The following is a 15,310-nucleotide window of genomic DNA, read 5'->3' as shown; positions in this document are numbered from 1 at the left end:
AAGTTACTTTCCTAAACAGACTGCTTCTAGTGTGGTCATTAGTTTCTTGCACTCAGTTTATGAGAGCTTCAGACATCAGCTCACTTTTCTGCATTGGAATCTTATTTCAGATATGTTGAAACAAAGGACATTGTAATGGAAGATGTCTCTGTTGTAGCAGAGGAAGTGTCGGGAGAACCCATCCCTCCTTTCTTCGTAAGAAAACCTGTAGTACATAAATTAATCGAAGGTGGGAGCATTGTTTTTGAATGCCAAGTAGGGGGCAACCCAAAGCCACATGTCTACTGGAAAAAAGGTGGAGTTCCTCTAACGACTGGCTACAGGTACTTTGACTACAATGCAAAAACATGCTATTTAAACATAATTTAAAAGAATATTTAATTGACAGTATTGCAGTTTTGACTGCCTCACTGATGCTGAGCTAAATAAAATCACTGATTTCTGTGAAATTTTATTTTTAAATGGGAAAAATATAATATTATATCTTAATGTGAGTGTTTAGGAGATTACTGATTTTTAAAAAATAGATATTCCGAAGACCATAAAATTAATAATGCTACATATCCTTAAAAACCAATCAGGAAGAAGTTTTGCATTTGTTTTATTCTGTCTGTGCAATGTTTGGATTCTGTTTGTGTTAATGTTGTCAACAGCAAGCAACACATTTTCTAGCAAAGAGGAAAAATACATTTGTGGCACTCTTGAAATATATCATGTTATAACAACCCATATTAAGACAAACTATGTGCACACAGCATATACCATTTTACTGCATCTGATAACTAGATCTCTGATATTTCAGTACTACTGTTTGCATCCTATTTATTTTAGTCACAATGGAAAGAAAGTAGACCTGTACTCTAGTTTCAGCATTGTTACTTTCCTGTGCTGTTCTGCAGATTCATTGAGTGAGAATTATCTGCAAAAGTTTGTCTCTTCTTGTCTTGTACAAGTTAGGAGTGATTCTGATTAATTTAATAACTAAAAGCAAATTCACAAAAAGTCTCTTCATCAGAATTACAGAAAGCTGTGACTTTTATGTTTTCTATAGATACAAAGTGAGTTACAAAAGAGAAACCGGGGAATGCAAACTTGAAATTTCCATGACTTTTGCCGACGATGCCGGAGATTACACTATTGTTGTTCGCAATCAACATGGAGAAGCTTCTGCAACGGTCTCCTTACTAGAAGAAGGTACATTGTAAAGAAGTGGGAAAAATGTTTAAAACTTTAATATGGGGAGAAGATTTAAACTGTGCTGCAAATTTTGTGCAGCTTACTTTGGTCAATTCAAGAAGCATAAAGGGATATCAGGTGGGTTTTTTTCTGCAAGACAGAGTATTTGACATCAGGTTCTTGAAGGACTTACACTCTGGAGCTATAAGAATCTTCTTTTGTTGACAGTCCACATATCATAAGACATTCAGAGAGTGATGTAGAGAAAGGAGGTTAATCAAGTAATGGGTTCTGTCACAGGGGAAGAAGATGACTTAATTCTTTCTTTCAATTGTCTTTGTAAAAATGTATGTAAGTTTACAGAAGACAGAACCATGGTAAAGAAATTCTAAAATAGTCTCTACTGGTTCTTGCACTTTAAGAACTTGCATACCCAAGTAACACATAAAAAGTTTTGACTGTTTATAAAGCTCATCTGAGGGCATCAGTCTTTGCCTTTATTGCTGTTTGCTTTTTATTTGCTTAAAAGACAGAAACTGTGCTGTAATCACCAAAACCAGTAAAATGTTTGTACATGTTTTCTCTATTCAATTCAGTGAAATTAAAAAAAACCACAAAACTTATAAAAATGAATGTGCTCTTAATTCTTAGCTGATTATGATGCCTACATAAAATCTCAACAAGAAATGATGTACCAAACTCAGATGACTGCGTATGTTCAGGAACCTAAAGTGGCTGAGGTAGCCCCCACTGTTTCATATGGTGACTTTGAAAAAGAATATGAAAAAGAACAAGCCCTAATTAGGAAGAAAATGGCAAAAGATACAGTGATGGTCAGAACATTTGTAGAAGATGAGGTATGTCCACCACTCCATACTTATTTTGTATACTGACATTTTACCAGTACAAATAATTTCTTTAAAAGGTCTTTATCTCATGCACAGAACTAATTGTCTTGCTTTTCTATATAGGAATTCCATATTTCTTCTTTTGAAGAAAGACTTATCAAGGAAATTGAACTCAGAATTATTAAGACTACCTTAGATGAACTTCTTGAAGAAGATGGAGAAGCGATGATGGTTGATATTTCTGAATCTGAAGCTATAGAAGCAGGATTTGATTTAAGATTAAAGAATTACAGAACCTTTGAAGGGACAGGGGTTACTTTTCATTGCAAGATGACTGGATATCCATTGCCAAAGGTACCTCAAACCTGTGTGACATTAATCTATTAAAAAATTCTAGTGCTCTACTTGAAAAATCCATTATCAGACAGTCTACATTCTGCATAGGAAACAGCAAATCTCAAAGGAAATCCAGTCTTTTGTTTTGATATCAAGCTGAATTTTCGTTTTGCCCATTAATAGAATAGTATTTGGTTGGTTAGCCAGTTCAGAGTTAGGTTAGATTTACTGGTTAAGTTGGTCTTGCTTCTGAGTATCTCCGAATTATCCCAAGTTGGGAACATAGTAGGAAGAGCAGTCTGGGTCACTTTGCTCTTTGTCAAAATGAGGTTTATATCTGTTTCTAGCACCAAAACTCATGTTTGAGGCTATTGTGGAAGCATGGTACTTTAGTCTTACTTACTTGAAAATGTTAACACATATACATGGACTGCGACAATGCATCAGCTGAAAACCAGGAAGCTGTAATTGGATCTTCGCCTTTAGGAAAGCTCACATAGCATTCCACTGTTTCTTTCTGTGCAGATTGCATGGTACAAAGATGGTAAGCGCATAAGGCATGGAGAGCGCTACCGCATGGAAGTTCTGCAAGATGGCACTGCCAGCCTGCGTTTGCCTGTTGTTTTACCTGAAGATGAAGGAATTTATACTGCCTTTGCCAGTAACATGAAAGGAAATGCGATTTGCTCAGCAAAACTCTATGTCGAGCCAGTTGCACCCACAGCAACTCCAGGTTATATGCCAGGACCAGAAGTTATGAGAAGATATAGGTAGGTACACAGTAATAATAAATTTCATGAGACTTCAATCTGCTGTGACAGACAGTTCCAAAAACTCATTATGCAGCAGCTGAACAGCTTAAGTCTCTGAAATTTGCATACCACTAGAGAAGTTCTAAATGATGTTTACATGGCTTTTATTGACTTACGTGCCATGTCTGTGTCTGATTTGCCTTTTCAATAATCAGTGCAGTTCCCAGAGTACCATCATTCATATGCATATCCAGCCACAGTATCAGATTTACAACCTCAGCAATGATAGAGATTTCATAAAGTATTCACATTTTGGAAAAATATTTTTTCTCCACTTGGAATTTTAGTACTGTGTACAACTCTTAATTCTCAATCTTGAAAAGTTGTATTTCTATGGCAGAAAAAGTCCAGTGTTGCCATGTACGGTGTTCTGTCTCCATATACATAGATGCACATGCATAAATGTACACAGGATTACATCCATGTCTGTACAGTATCCTAAGTCCCAAAGTTGCCCCAGCTATGGTGTATCCTAATACTGTCAAGCTATAAAAACTGCTGTAAAAAACCAGAAGAAAATTGACTACAGATAAAAATTAATTTTGTAGCAGTTTCTCACATAGATACAGTGGTTAACCTCTTTAAAATAAATTATGCTAAAAGCAAAAGTTGAACTCTGTTTATCATGTAAACCCACTGATATATGTCATTGCCCTTCACACCTATCTCATCTTTTTCTTCCAGGTCTATTTCGCCACGGTCTCCAAGCCGATCTCCAGCCCGCAGTTCTCCTTCACGTTCTCCTGGCCGCAGATTAGAAGAAACGGATGAAGGACAACTAGAGAGGCTATATAAGCCAGTTTTTGTGCTGAAACCTACATCATTTAAATGTTCACAGGGCCAGACTGCAAGATTTGACTTAAAAGTTGTTGGCAGGCCTATGCCAGAGACATACTGGTTCCATAATGGTAGATCAGTTTAATTTTCATCAACAACTAATCTTGAAAAAAAAATCCTACATGCATTTTACATCTTTTTCAGACACTGTTTTGAGTGTAACTTTTTTTTTTCCCCATGTGTATCTGCAGGTCAACAAGTGATTAATGACTACACGCATAAAATAGTGATTAAAGAAGATGGCACCCAGTCATTGATTATTGTTCCTGCTATGCCTGATGACTCTGGAGAATGGGCTGTAATTGCTCAGAATAGAGCAGGCAAAGCTTCAGTCTCGATGACACTGACTGTGGAAGGTATCTACTCTGCATGTTATTTTTAGGAGGCTCAGGAGGTTTTTCTTATTAATAACCATGGTTATGTCATTTCCTCTTGTAATAAATTACCCTTGCTCCTCCAGCTAAGGAAGACCTAGTCAGACCACACTTTGTGGAAAGGCTGAAGAATGTTAGTGTAAAGGAGGGATCTAGACTGGAGATGGCAGTGAAAGCTACTGGCAACCCTAATCCTGACATTGTATGGCTGAAGAACAGTGACATTATTGTACCTCATAAATACCCCAAAATAAAGTAAGCATTTTTATTTTGTTTAAATAGTAAAGGAGCTAATAATTGCTATCCTGCAAAGTGCCTCTTACAGGGTGCTGAATACCCTTGCTTCCATAGAAGCGATTCACTAAGGGCTTAGACCAATGGCTACTGAAGCTCCTAACAGCTTTTGCATTACAGCAAGGCTAAGAGATACAAAATATCTTGCAGGACTCCAAAACAAAGCAGTGCAAGAAAGTGAAAAAAATAATAATCCTTTTCATGTTTCAGGATTGAGGGAACCAAAGGGGCAGCTGCCCTTAAAATTGAATCTACTGCCAGGCAAGATGCTGCATGGTATACTGCTACTGCTATCAATAAAGCTGGACGGGACACTACACGGTGCAAAGTAAATGTTGAAGTTGAATATGCAGAACCTGAACCAGAAAGAAGACTAATCATTCCAAAAGGAACATATAAAGCTAAGGAGATTGCAGCACCAGAGTTAGAGCCTCTCCACTTGCGTTATGGTCAAGAGCAATGGGAGGAAGGAGATCTCTATGACAAAGAAAAGCAACAGAAACCATTTTTTAAGAAGAAGCTCACATCTTTAAGACTCAAGCAATTTGGACCAGCACACTTTGAGTGTAGACTTACACCAATTGGTGATCCTACCATGGTGGTAGAATGGTTGCATGATGGCAAACCTTTGGAAGCAGCTAACAGACTCCGCATGATCAATGAGTTTGGGTATTGTAGCCTGGACTATGGAGTAGCTTATTCCAGAGACAGTGGAGTGATCACTTGCCGGGCAACTAACAAATATGGTACAGACCACACATCTGCTACTCTGATTGTGAAGGATGAGAAAAGCCTTGTGGAAGAATCCCAGTTACCAGAAGGCAGAAGGGGACTGCAGCGAATTGAAGAGTTAGAAAGAATGGCCCATGAGGGTGCTCTTCCTGCAGTTGCAGTGGACCAAAAGGAAAAACAAAAACCAGAACTTGTTTTGGTTCCTGAACCAGCAAGAATCCTGGAAGGTGAAACAGCACGATTCCGCTGCCGCGTGACTGGCTATCCTTTGCCCAAGGTCAACTGGTATCTCAATGGACAGCTCATCCGCAAGAGCAAAAGGTTTAGACTCCGTTATGATGGAATCTACTACCTGGATATTGTGGACTGCAAATCATATGACACAGGAGAGGTGAAAGTCACTGCAGAGAATCCAGAAGGCTTTATTGAACATAAGGTGAGACTTGAGATCCAGCAAAGGGAAGACTTCAGATCTGTTCTTCGTCGTGCTCCTGAACCCAAACATGAGCCTGCGGTGACAGAGCATGGAAAACTTCTCTTTGAGGTACAGAAGGTAGACAAACCTGCAGAGGCAACAACAAAAGAAGTGGTCAAACTGAAAAGAGCTGAAAGAATCACTCATGAGAAGCTTTCAGAGGAATCTGAAGAATTGCGTAGTAAATTCAAGCGCAGGACAGAAGAGGGCTATTATGAAGCCATCACTGCTGTGGAACTTAAGTCTCGCAAAAAAGATGAATCATATGAAGAATTGCTAAAAAAGACAAAAGAAGAACTTCTTCATTGGACCAAAGAGATCCCAGAGGAAGAGAAGAAAGAACTTCCTCCTGAAGGCAAGATCACCATTCCAACATTCAAACCAGAGAAGGTTGAGCTTAGTCCAAGTATGGAGGCTCCCAAGATCTTTGAAAGAATTCAAAGCCAGACTGTAGCCCAGGGGACAGATGCTCACTTTCGTGTGAGAGTAGTGGGAAAACCAGACCCTGAGTGCCTGTGGTTCAAAAATGGTGTGCAGATTGAAAGGACTGATCGTGTGTACTGGTACTGGCCTGAAGATAATGTTTGCGAATTAGTCATCAGAGATGTGACTTCTGATGATTCTGCCAGCATCATGGTGAAAGCAGTCAATATAGCCGGTGAAACTTCAAGCCATGCTTTCCTGTTAGTACAAGGTAATTTTAATTCTCTTTTATCCTATTACTTATCATACTGTGTTAAGTCTATTTCAGCAGTGCACTGTTAATTCATTGCATATAATTTTGCAGCCAAGCAGTTAATCACCTTCACCCAGAAGTTACAAGATATTGTTGCTAAAGAGAGAGACTCCATGGCAACATTTGAATGTGAGACATCAGAACCCTTTGTCAAAGTGAAATGGTTTAAGGATGGAATTGAGATTCATTCTGGAGACAAATACAGGATGCACTCTGACAGAAAGGCTCATTTTCTTTCTGTACTAGCAATTGAAAAGTCTGATGATGATGACTACAGCTGTGCCCTGGTAGAAGATGAATCCATAAAAACTACTGCAAAACTTACCGTTGAAGGTAAGAAAAACACAGCTCAGCACCATACAGTACTGTTAAAGTGAAATCAGCTTCAGGAAGAGGTAAAACAATGTAAACTGATATCTAATGCACTAAAAAATGTTCAAGCTGCTTTCATATTCTCAGAATCCAGTATAAAGTTTGGAGGTATATTTATGTAAAATGGTTACACCACATACGTATTGATTTCTTTATGCTCATTTAATAAGAAATGTTTTCATCAAGTCTATCTAATACAGCTTATTAAAGAATGTAATTATTTTTGCTTGTAGGTGCTGTGGTTGAGTTTATTAAAGAACTCGAGGATGTTGAAGTACCAGAATCCTTCTCAGGTGAACTCGAATGTGAGGTTTCTCCAGAAGATGTGGAGGGGAAATGGTATCACGGCGATGTTGAACTCACTTCTAATCATAAATACATAATTGCATCCCGTCGTGGTCGCCAAATACTCACTATTAAAGATGTTAATAAAGAGGATCAAGGAGAGTATAGCTTTGTTGTTGATGGAAAAAGGACTCACTGCAAACTCAAGATGAAGCGTAAGCATTTCTAATACTTATATGGTCTATATATTCTAGATTTCCTATATCATAGTATATATAACTATATCTCTATATTCCATACTGTCTTAATATTCAATACTGTGCTTACCTGTTATGAGGATTATTTAATTTCATTTCATTCCACAGCTCGTCCGATGGCTATTCTTCAAGGACTTACTGATCAAAAAGTCTGTGAGGGAGATATTGTACAACTTGAAGTTAAAGTCTCCCTAGAAAATGTGGAAGGAGTCTGGATGAAAGATGGTCATGAAATTCAATCAAGTGATCGTATTCATATTGTGTTGGATAAACAGTCACACATGTTGCTAATAGAAGATGCAACAAAGGAAGATAGTGGAACTTACTCTTTTAGTGTTCCTGATCTTGAACTGTCAACCACTGGACGGATCACAGTGTACAGTAAGTCATTACTACGAGTTTGAAGGTGTATTTGATTTTTAGGTCCTTTAGGATTACTTGTTAAAGGTGTAGTTTTTTTAATGATGAATATTTTTGTAATTTGACAGGTGTGGAAATAGTGGTGCCTCTAAAAGATGTTCATGTAGTTGAAGGAACAAAAGCTATCCTTGAATGCAAAGTTTCAGCACCTGATGTATCTTCCTCCAAATGGTACCTAAATGATCATCAGATAAAGCCTGATGAACGTGTACAAGCTGTATGCAAAGGCTCTAAACAGAGGCTAGTGCTTAACAGAACCCATGCATCAGATGAAGGACATTATAAGCTAATGGTTGGAAAAGTTGAAACAAGTTGCAATGTCACAGTTGAAAGTAAGTTTCCTTTAAGAAGCACAGTTCTTTGTGAAATTGTTTCTTTAAATACAAAGCTGTGGAAGCAACTAATATTTTTAATATATTCTTTTTTATAGAAATTGAGATTATTAGAGGTCTTCATGATATCACCTGCACTGAAACACAGAATGTATGTTTTGAGGTTGAGCTCTCCCATTCAGGGATTGATGTAATTTGGCATTTCAAAGGCCAAGAAATCAAAGCTGGTCCTAAATATAAAATTGAAGCACATGGCAAAATATATAAATTGACAGTGGTTAAAATGATGAAAGATGATGAAGGAGAATATATATTCTATGCTGGAGAAAAGAAAACATCTGGAAAGCTCATAGTAGCAGGTTAGTAGGGTTATAGTCCAAGATTTTTATTTTGCTGTGATTTAAAAGTAATACTCAATGTACTGTATTTTTTAATTATAGCAATTGTGCTTTTCTGTACTTTTCATGGTTTAGTTTTGGTTTTTTTAATGTACCCCTTGCCCTTACCCTTATCTTTCATGAGTGGTATAATTTGAATACAACAAAGCTTTTAAGTAAGTCCTTATATGTTTCTCGAAATCAGCACCATAGTATGGAATATTTTTGATGTAATTAATGTGAAAAAGGTTTTGTCTTGAATGTTCATTGTGTCTGTAATGATAATAAAAGTAACAAATGAGAATAACTAGGATAGAAGTAAGAAACATTTTTTGGTCGTATTCAGGTCACATCCGATTCTTGATTTTTCACAGAACACAGAATGTCTGTGAACATGCTGAAAATTAGGGCTAAGAATTCCAGCATCAACTTTTCACATGTTTGCATTTTGTGTGCTGGAAAGTTGAACAGCATAAAAAAAAACCCCATGTACTTTTGCTTCCCTACAGGTGGGGCCATTTCAAAGCCTCTCTCTGACCTTACTGTGGCTGAGTCCCAGACAGCTCTTTTTGAATGTGAGGTGGCAAATCCTGAATCAGATGGCCAGTGGCTGAGAAGTGGTAGACCACTACCTTTAACAGATCAGTACCAAGCTGAATCTGATGGTGTAAAGAGAAGGCTCGTTATCCCTGTCACAAAACTGGATGATATGGGTGAATATAGCTATGAAATAGGAAGTTCAAAGACATCTGCCAAGCTGAAAGTTGAAGGTCAGTATTTTTTGTAACTAACTGTTGTCTATAAGACTCAGTCAAGTATCACACACTGTGTCTTGGATCAGGTTCTAAGATGAAAACTTATTTTGCTTAACTTTTTAAAATGTATTTTTATATTATTATGCACATTCTGAGGTAACAAATTATTTTGGAGTCTCCATATTGGCAATTTAGCATGGTATTTTAACAAAACCATGTTTTGTTGAAGGTACTGGTGAGCAGGTAGAAATTCTTTACTAGTTGTGTAGTAAACATACCAAAAACCCCCCCCCAAAACGAGTATGTATTTCTTTTTTTATATTCCAAGCATGCCAGTTTGGCGTAAACTGTATAAATCAATATATACGTACTAGATTCTAAAATGAAGCACCATGATTCAGTTTTATTAAGATTATTAGATTTACTAAAATTTTTAATTTTGGTTTGTTTTGTCAAGTGTTGTTTTTTTTTCCTTCTTTTTTTTCCTAGCTGTTAAGATAAAGAAGACACTGAAGAACTTGACTGTGACAGAAACACAGGAGGCAGTTTTCAGTGTAGAACTGACTCACCCTGATGTAAAAGGAGCTCTGTGGATTAAAAACGGTGTTGAACTTGAATCAAATGACAAATATGAAATTTCAGTGAAAGGAACTGTTCACACACTTAAAATCAAACACTGTGTTGTCACTGATGAGTCTGTTTATAGTTTTAAGCTTGGAAAGATAGGAGCAAATGCCAGACTTCATGTGGAAAGTAAGTCAGTCTGTTTTGAATATTTGCTTTAATGTGTGGTTTGTAATTCAAGTGAAACACACTGGTGAATCTTGTCGACTTTTTTCCTAAAGCTGTCAAGATCATCAAAAAGCCGAAGGATGTGACTGCCTTGGAAAATGCTGTTGTTTCCTTTGAACTGAGTATATCCCATGATACTGTACCAGTCCGATGGTTCCACAAAAATATTGAGCTTAAACAAAGTGATAAATACAAGATGATCTCTCAAAGGAAAGTTCACAAGCTTATGCTGCATAACATATCTCCTGCTGATGCTGGGGAATACACAGCTCTTGTTGGTCAAATTGAGTGTAAAGCAAAGCTGTTTGTAGAAAGTAAGTATTACAAGTTTATAAGGAAGTAATTTATTAATTTCTACACCTACTCATATTGAACAACTTGGCCTGACATTTCATAGCCTATTACTCTTGTTTTTTTGCAGTCTTCCACACATACTGACTTAAAAAAAAATCCTTTCTTTTCATCTTCTCCCCCTTTAGCCATACACATCACAAGGACCATGAAGAATATTGAGATCCCTGAGACCAAAACTGCCTCTTTTGAATGTGAAGTTTCTCATTTCAATGTGCCTGCTGTCTGGCTGAAAAATGGTGTGGAGATTGAAATGAGTGAAAAGTTCAAAATAGTGGTCCAGGGGAAACTACATCAGCTCAATATCATGAACACAAGCAGTGAGGATTCTGCAGAATACACATTTGTCTGTGGAAATGACAGAGTCAGCGCAACTCTGACCGTAAAACGTATGTAAAAACTAAATTAACCAGAATATTGTATGGTTACCAATAGTACTTTGTGTTAATACAAGCACTTGGTGCAATTCAGACAAAATGAGCACGGCTATAGAAGTATTTTCAAATAAACCTAAAATGCCACAATTACATTTTTAAAAGAGATTTAGAAGCTGTGAGCTTCAAAGTCAGATCCTGGATTCTTCTGTCTAGGTGAACATACCTAAATATCAAGTCAACATAGGAGACAAAATTTGGATTCCTGTGTCACTCAGAAGTTTTAGGAAAAATAATTATAGTATTACTTCTGGAGATAGAACCTTCCTTTTAATATTACCAATAATTGGACTCTATCCTAAAGAACATCTCTAATACAGTTAACTTGTGTTTAAAACAAAGCAAACCGGAACAAAACCCCCAAACCATATCAAAATGAGCACGGCTATAGAAGTATTTTCAAATAAACCTAAAATGCCACAATTACATTTTTAAAAGAGATTTAGAAGCTGTGAGCTTCAAAGTCAGATCCTGGATTCTTCTGTCTAGGTGAACATACCTAAATATCAAGTCAACATAGGAGACAAAATTTGGATTCCTGTGTCACTCAGAAGTTTTAGGAAAAATAATTATAGTATTACTTCTGGAGATAGAACCTTCCTTTTAATATTACCAATAATTGGACTCTATCCTAAAGAACATCTCTAATACAGTTAACTTGTGTTTAAAACAAAGCAAACCGGAACAAAACCCCCAAACCATATCCATCTCTTTTTCTTTTTTTTTTTTTTTTTTTTTTTTTTTTTTTAGCCATCCTAATTACCTCCATGTTAAAAGACATCAATGCTGAAGAGAAAGATACAATAACATTTGAAGTTACTGTTAACTATGAAGGTATCTCATATAAATGGCTAAAGAATGGGGTAGAAATAAAATCGACTGATAAATGCCAGATACGAACAAAGAAGCTCACACACTCCCTTTCCATAAGGAATGTGCATTTTGGTGATGCTGCAGAATACACTTTTGTTGCTGGAAAAGCAGCCTCATCAGCTACTTTATATGTGGAAGGTATTTGCCCTCTTATTTATATTTTTAGTGATTTCTACTGGCTTAAATAACATCATGGCACTCATTCTACTTTTTTACTACCGTAGCTCGTCACATTGAATTTAGGAAGCATATTAAAGACATCAAGGTTGTGGAAAAGAAGAGGGCTATTTTTGAATGTGAAATTTCAGAACCTGACATTCAGGTCCAGTGGATGAAGGATGGACAAGAACTCCAGATTGGTGAAAGGTAGATGATTGCTTCTACACCATATTGACTTTTAAAAATTTATTTCTCCCCAGAAAGTAACTTGATCATTGTCTTTTCTGTTGTCCTTAGGATGAAAATTCAGAGAGAGAAATATGTCCACCGTCTCATTATTCCTTCCACAAGAATGTCTGATGCTGGTCAATACACTGTAGTAGCAGGTGGAAACACATCCAGTGCCAATTTAATAGTGGAAGGTCGTGACATTCGTATCAGAAGCATCCGTAAAGATGTTCAGGTATGTCCTATACAGAAGAAGAAATATTTTATAACTTTGTCACTCAAAGAATGATGCAAAAGAAGAACAACAATATCTAACTAGTGAGAGTCCTAACAAAAAAAATGTGTAATCATAAGGACAGGGCCACCTCCTAGGAAACTGAAATGTGGGGTTGTCTGTAAAACCAAATGCTATTTCTAAAATTTATTCTACCTGTACAAAGGTCATTGAGAGACAACGAGCTGAAATTGAATTTGAAGTCAATGAAGATGACATTGAACCTCTGTGGTACAAGGATGGCATTGAGATCAACTTCCAGTATGAGGAAAGATACAGTTATGTGGTGGAAAGGCGAGTTCATCGAATGAGCATCTTGGAAACTACTTACTCTGATGCTGGAGAATACACTTTTGTTGCAGGACGGAATAGGAGTTCTGTTGTTCTCTATGTGAACGGTATGTGTCCTTGCAAGCAATGTTTTGACTGTATTTATTACCCTCTGTTTTTCTGATTTCTATACAGCTTTTCTGAAATTCTAACTCTGAAAGTAAATAAATAAAATTTTAAAAATCCAATAAAAATCTTATGTCTGTAACACTAACAAAATCCTCATGCACATGGATGTCCCTTGCTCTACTGAAATAGCTGACTAGTTGATGAAAATGCTATAGCAGATCTTTTCCACACAGTCTATTTGGACCAGGAAATTCTCAAGTCCAAATAAAACTATTTTGTTCATAAGCACAAATATACCTTGCCAGAGGGATTAACCTAACACTTTTTGGATACATTTTGCCAGAAAACACTTATGCCCACATAGCTAATTATGTTAAGGCACCTGCTGCTAGACCATTCTCCCTGAATCAAGGAAAAGGGCATATTTTCATGGGCACATAAGATTAAGAATTAGGGATTTTTAAAAAGTAAATTCCTTGCTAATATATTTTAAGCCTTAATAAATCTAAATAATGAGATTTTTCTCTCTCTTTCTCTCTCCTTTTTCCTCCCTCCCACCCAATTTGCAGCTCCAGAACCACCTCAGATCATTCAGGAGCTAGAACCAACCACTGTGGAGTCTGGTAAACCTGCCCGCTTCTGTGCTATGATATCAGGCAAACCCCAGCCCAAAATTTCCTGGTATAAAGATGATCAAAAGCTGTCTCCAGGTTTCAAGTGCAAATTCCTTCATGATGCACAAGAATATACTCTACTGCTAATTGAAACTTTCCCTGAAGATGCAGCAGTGTACACCTGTGAAGCAAAAAATGACTACGGAGTTGCCACAACTTCAGCTTCACTTTCAGTGGAAAGTGAGTTGTCTGTGCTCATAACAGTGTCTGTGAAATGAGATTGTCAACATGTGTGTGATCTTCATCTTTAATAATGACTTATTTGTCTTATCCTTTAGTCCCAGAAGTTGTTTCTCCTGAGCTAGAAGTGCCAGTGTATCCACCTGCTGTCATTGTACCACTACGTGATGCTGTCACAACCGAGGGACAGTCTGCTCGTTTTCAGTGCCGAGTTACAGGGACAGGTGGGTTTAATGAAATGCTGCTCATCTTTTCAATTATCAGAATTGTTCCTCTTGAATTTAGAAAAAAATGCAGAGTATATATGCTAGGATCAGTCCTTTCCTAGAAGAACAGTTATTTGAAACACACACACAGCAAAGTGTTACTTATAACTATCAGTAAATGAAGTCATATATCAAAGATGGCATCAAGCATGGAAGTTATAAACTTTCATAACATTCAGCATTCCTAAAAAGAGGATCTATTTCAAAAACGTTGTCTTTGGACGCTTCTCAGTGTTTCAGACACTAACTAATGTTAGATAACTGTGTCAATGTGAAAAGGGCAGAGTTTCAAGACATGGAATATCATTGTGGAAAATAATTATTTAACCATTATTAAATTAACATGATGAAGTTTCTGGTAACACACAGTGGTCACATCAATTAACTAAGCAAACAGACTGAAACTGCTTTGAACTTTATGCTAGTATTTCTAAGGACAGTAAATTGCAAATGCATTCTTTTTCCTATCATAAAAATGTGTTTGCTCATGTTCTTTTTAAGTATAGATTTTACTTAAATAAATTTTCTAGCTTTAGTTACATAGAATACAATGCTACAATTAAAACAATTATTTCCAAGTTAACACAAACCTGAATAAAACTGTCTTTCTTCAGTTCAATAAATGGTCTTGAGTATGATTACTAGGAAAATATTCACATGGTAAACTGCAGAGTAAGATCCAGTCCCAATCCCCCAAATTTGCAATTATTTAAAAATAAATTACTTTCCAAATAAAAATAATCCTGACTGATAACTGTGTAAAAATGCGCATAAAATATACAAATATGCATATATGTAAACATATTTAAATTGCATTTCCATAACTTCCAATCAAACTCCTTTATTTAAAAAAAAAAAAAAAAGGAAAAATAAAGAGACGGTTTAAAAAAAAATAAATCTGGTTCTGCTTTAGAATTTATACCACCTCTGAGGAAATTGGAAAGACTGGCACAGAATATGATACTTTCATTTAGGTCCCCTTTCGTAGAATAATAGAATTGTTTAGGTTGGAAAAGACCTTTAAGATCATCAATTCCAACCATAAACCTGACACTACTATGTTCATCATTAAACCATGTCCCTGGCTTCCACATCTACTTGTCTTTTAAATACTTCCAAGAATGGTGAATTGACCACTTCTCTGGGTAGCCTTCTTCCAAAGCTTGATAATCCTTTCAATGAAGACATTTTTGCTATTGAAAATTTCCTTTAGTGAATACTGTATAGTGATTATTGTATTCATGGATATCCATACCTCTCAC

The 15,310-nt window shown here is 36.5% G+C and overlaps 1 protein-coding gene across 1 annotated transcript in view; it reads left to right on the top strand.

Moving 5' to 3' along the window:
- TTN (titin) overlaps positions 1-15,310 on the top strand; it is a 248,597-nt gene that overhangs the window by 19,292 nt on the left and 213,995 nt on the right. The window contains exons 18-41 of the mRNA XM_009996323.1: positions 111-323; positions 1,052-1,194; positions 1,828-2,033; positions 2,148-2,378; positions 2,886-3,130; positions 3,857-4,080; positions 4,201-4,365; positions 4,470-4,638; positions 4,888-6,578; positions 6,672-6,953; positions 7,226-7,492; positions 7,643-7,915; positions 8,023-8,286; positions 8,385-8,645; positions 9,173-9,433; positions 9,908-10,171; positions 10,264-10,524; positions 10,690-10,950; positions 11,746-12,006; positions 12,093-12,234; positions 12,325-12,490; positions 12,696-12,927; positions 13,498-13,782; positions 13,881-14,006. Coding sequence (XP_009994625.1) covers positions 111-323; positions 1,052-1,194; positions 1,828-2,033; positions 2,148-2,378; positions 2,886-3,130; positions 3,857-4,080; positions 4,201-4,365; positions 4,470-4,638; positions 4,888-6,578; positions 6,672-6,953; positions 7,226-7,492; positions 7,643-7,915; positions 8,023-8,286; positions 8,385-8,645; positions 9,173-9,433; positions 9,908-10,171; positions 10,264-10,524; positions 10,690-10,950; positions 11,746-12,006; positions 12,093-12,234; positions 12,325-12,490; positions 12,696-12,927; positions 13,498-13,782; positions 13,881-14,006 — 6,893 coding nt within the window. The remainder of the gene's footprint in view (positions 1-110; positions 324-1,051; positions 1,195-1,827; positions 2,034-2,147; positions 2,379-2,885; positions 3,131-3,856; positions 4,081-4,200; positions 4,366-4,469; positions 4,639-4,887; positions 6,579-6,671; positions 6,954-7,225; positions 7,493-7,642; positions 7,916-8,022; positions 8,287-8,384; positions 8,646-9,172; positions 9,434-9,907; positions 10,172-10,263; positions 10,525-10,689; positions 10,951-11,745; positions 12,007-12,092; positions 12,235-12,324; positions 12,491-12,695; positions 12,928-13,497; positions 13,783-13,880; positions 14,007-15,310) is intronic.

Source organism: Chaetura pelagica, unplaced genomic scaffold, assembly GCF_000747805.2.
Source record: "Chaetura pelagica isolate M959 unplaced genomic scaffold, ChaPel_1.0 scaffold3, whole genome shotgun sequence".
NCBI lineage: Eukaryota > Metazoa > Chordata > Aves > Apodiformes > Apodidae > Chaetura > Chaetura pelagica.
This window is presented reverse-complemented; position numbering and strand designations above follow the sequence as displayed.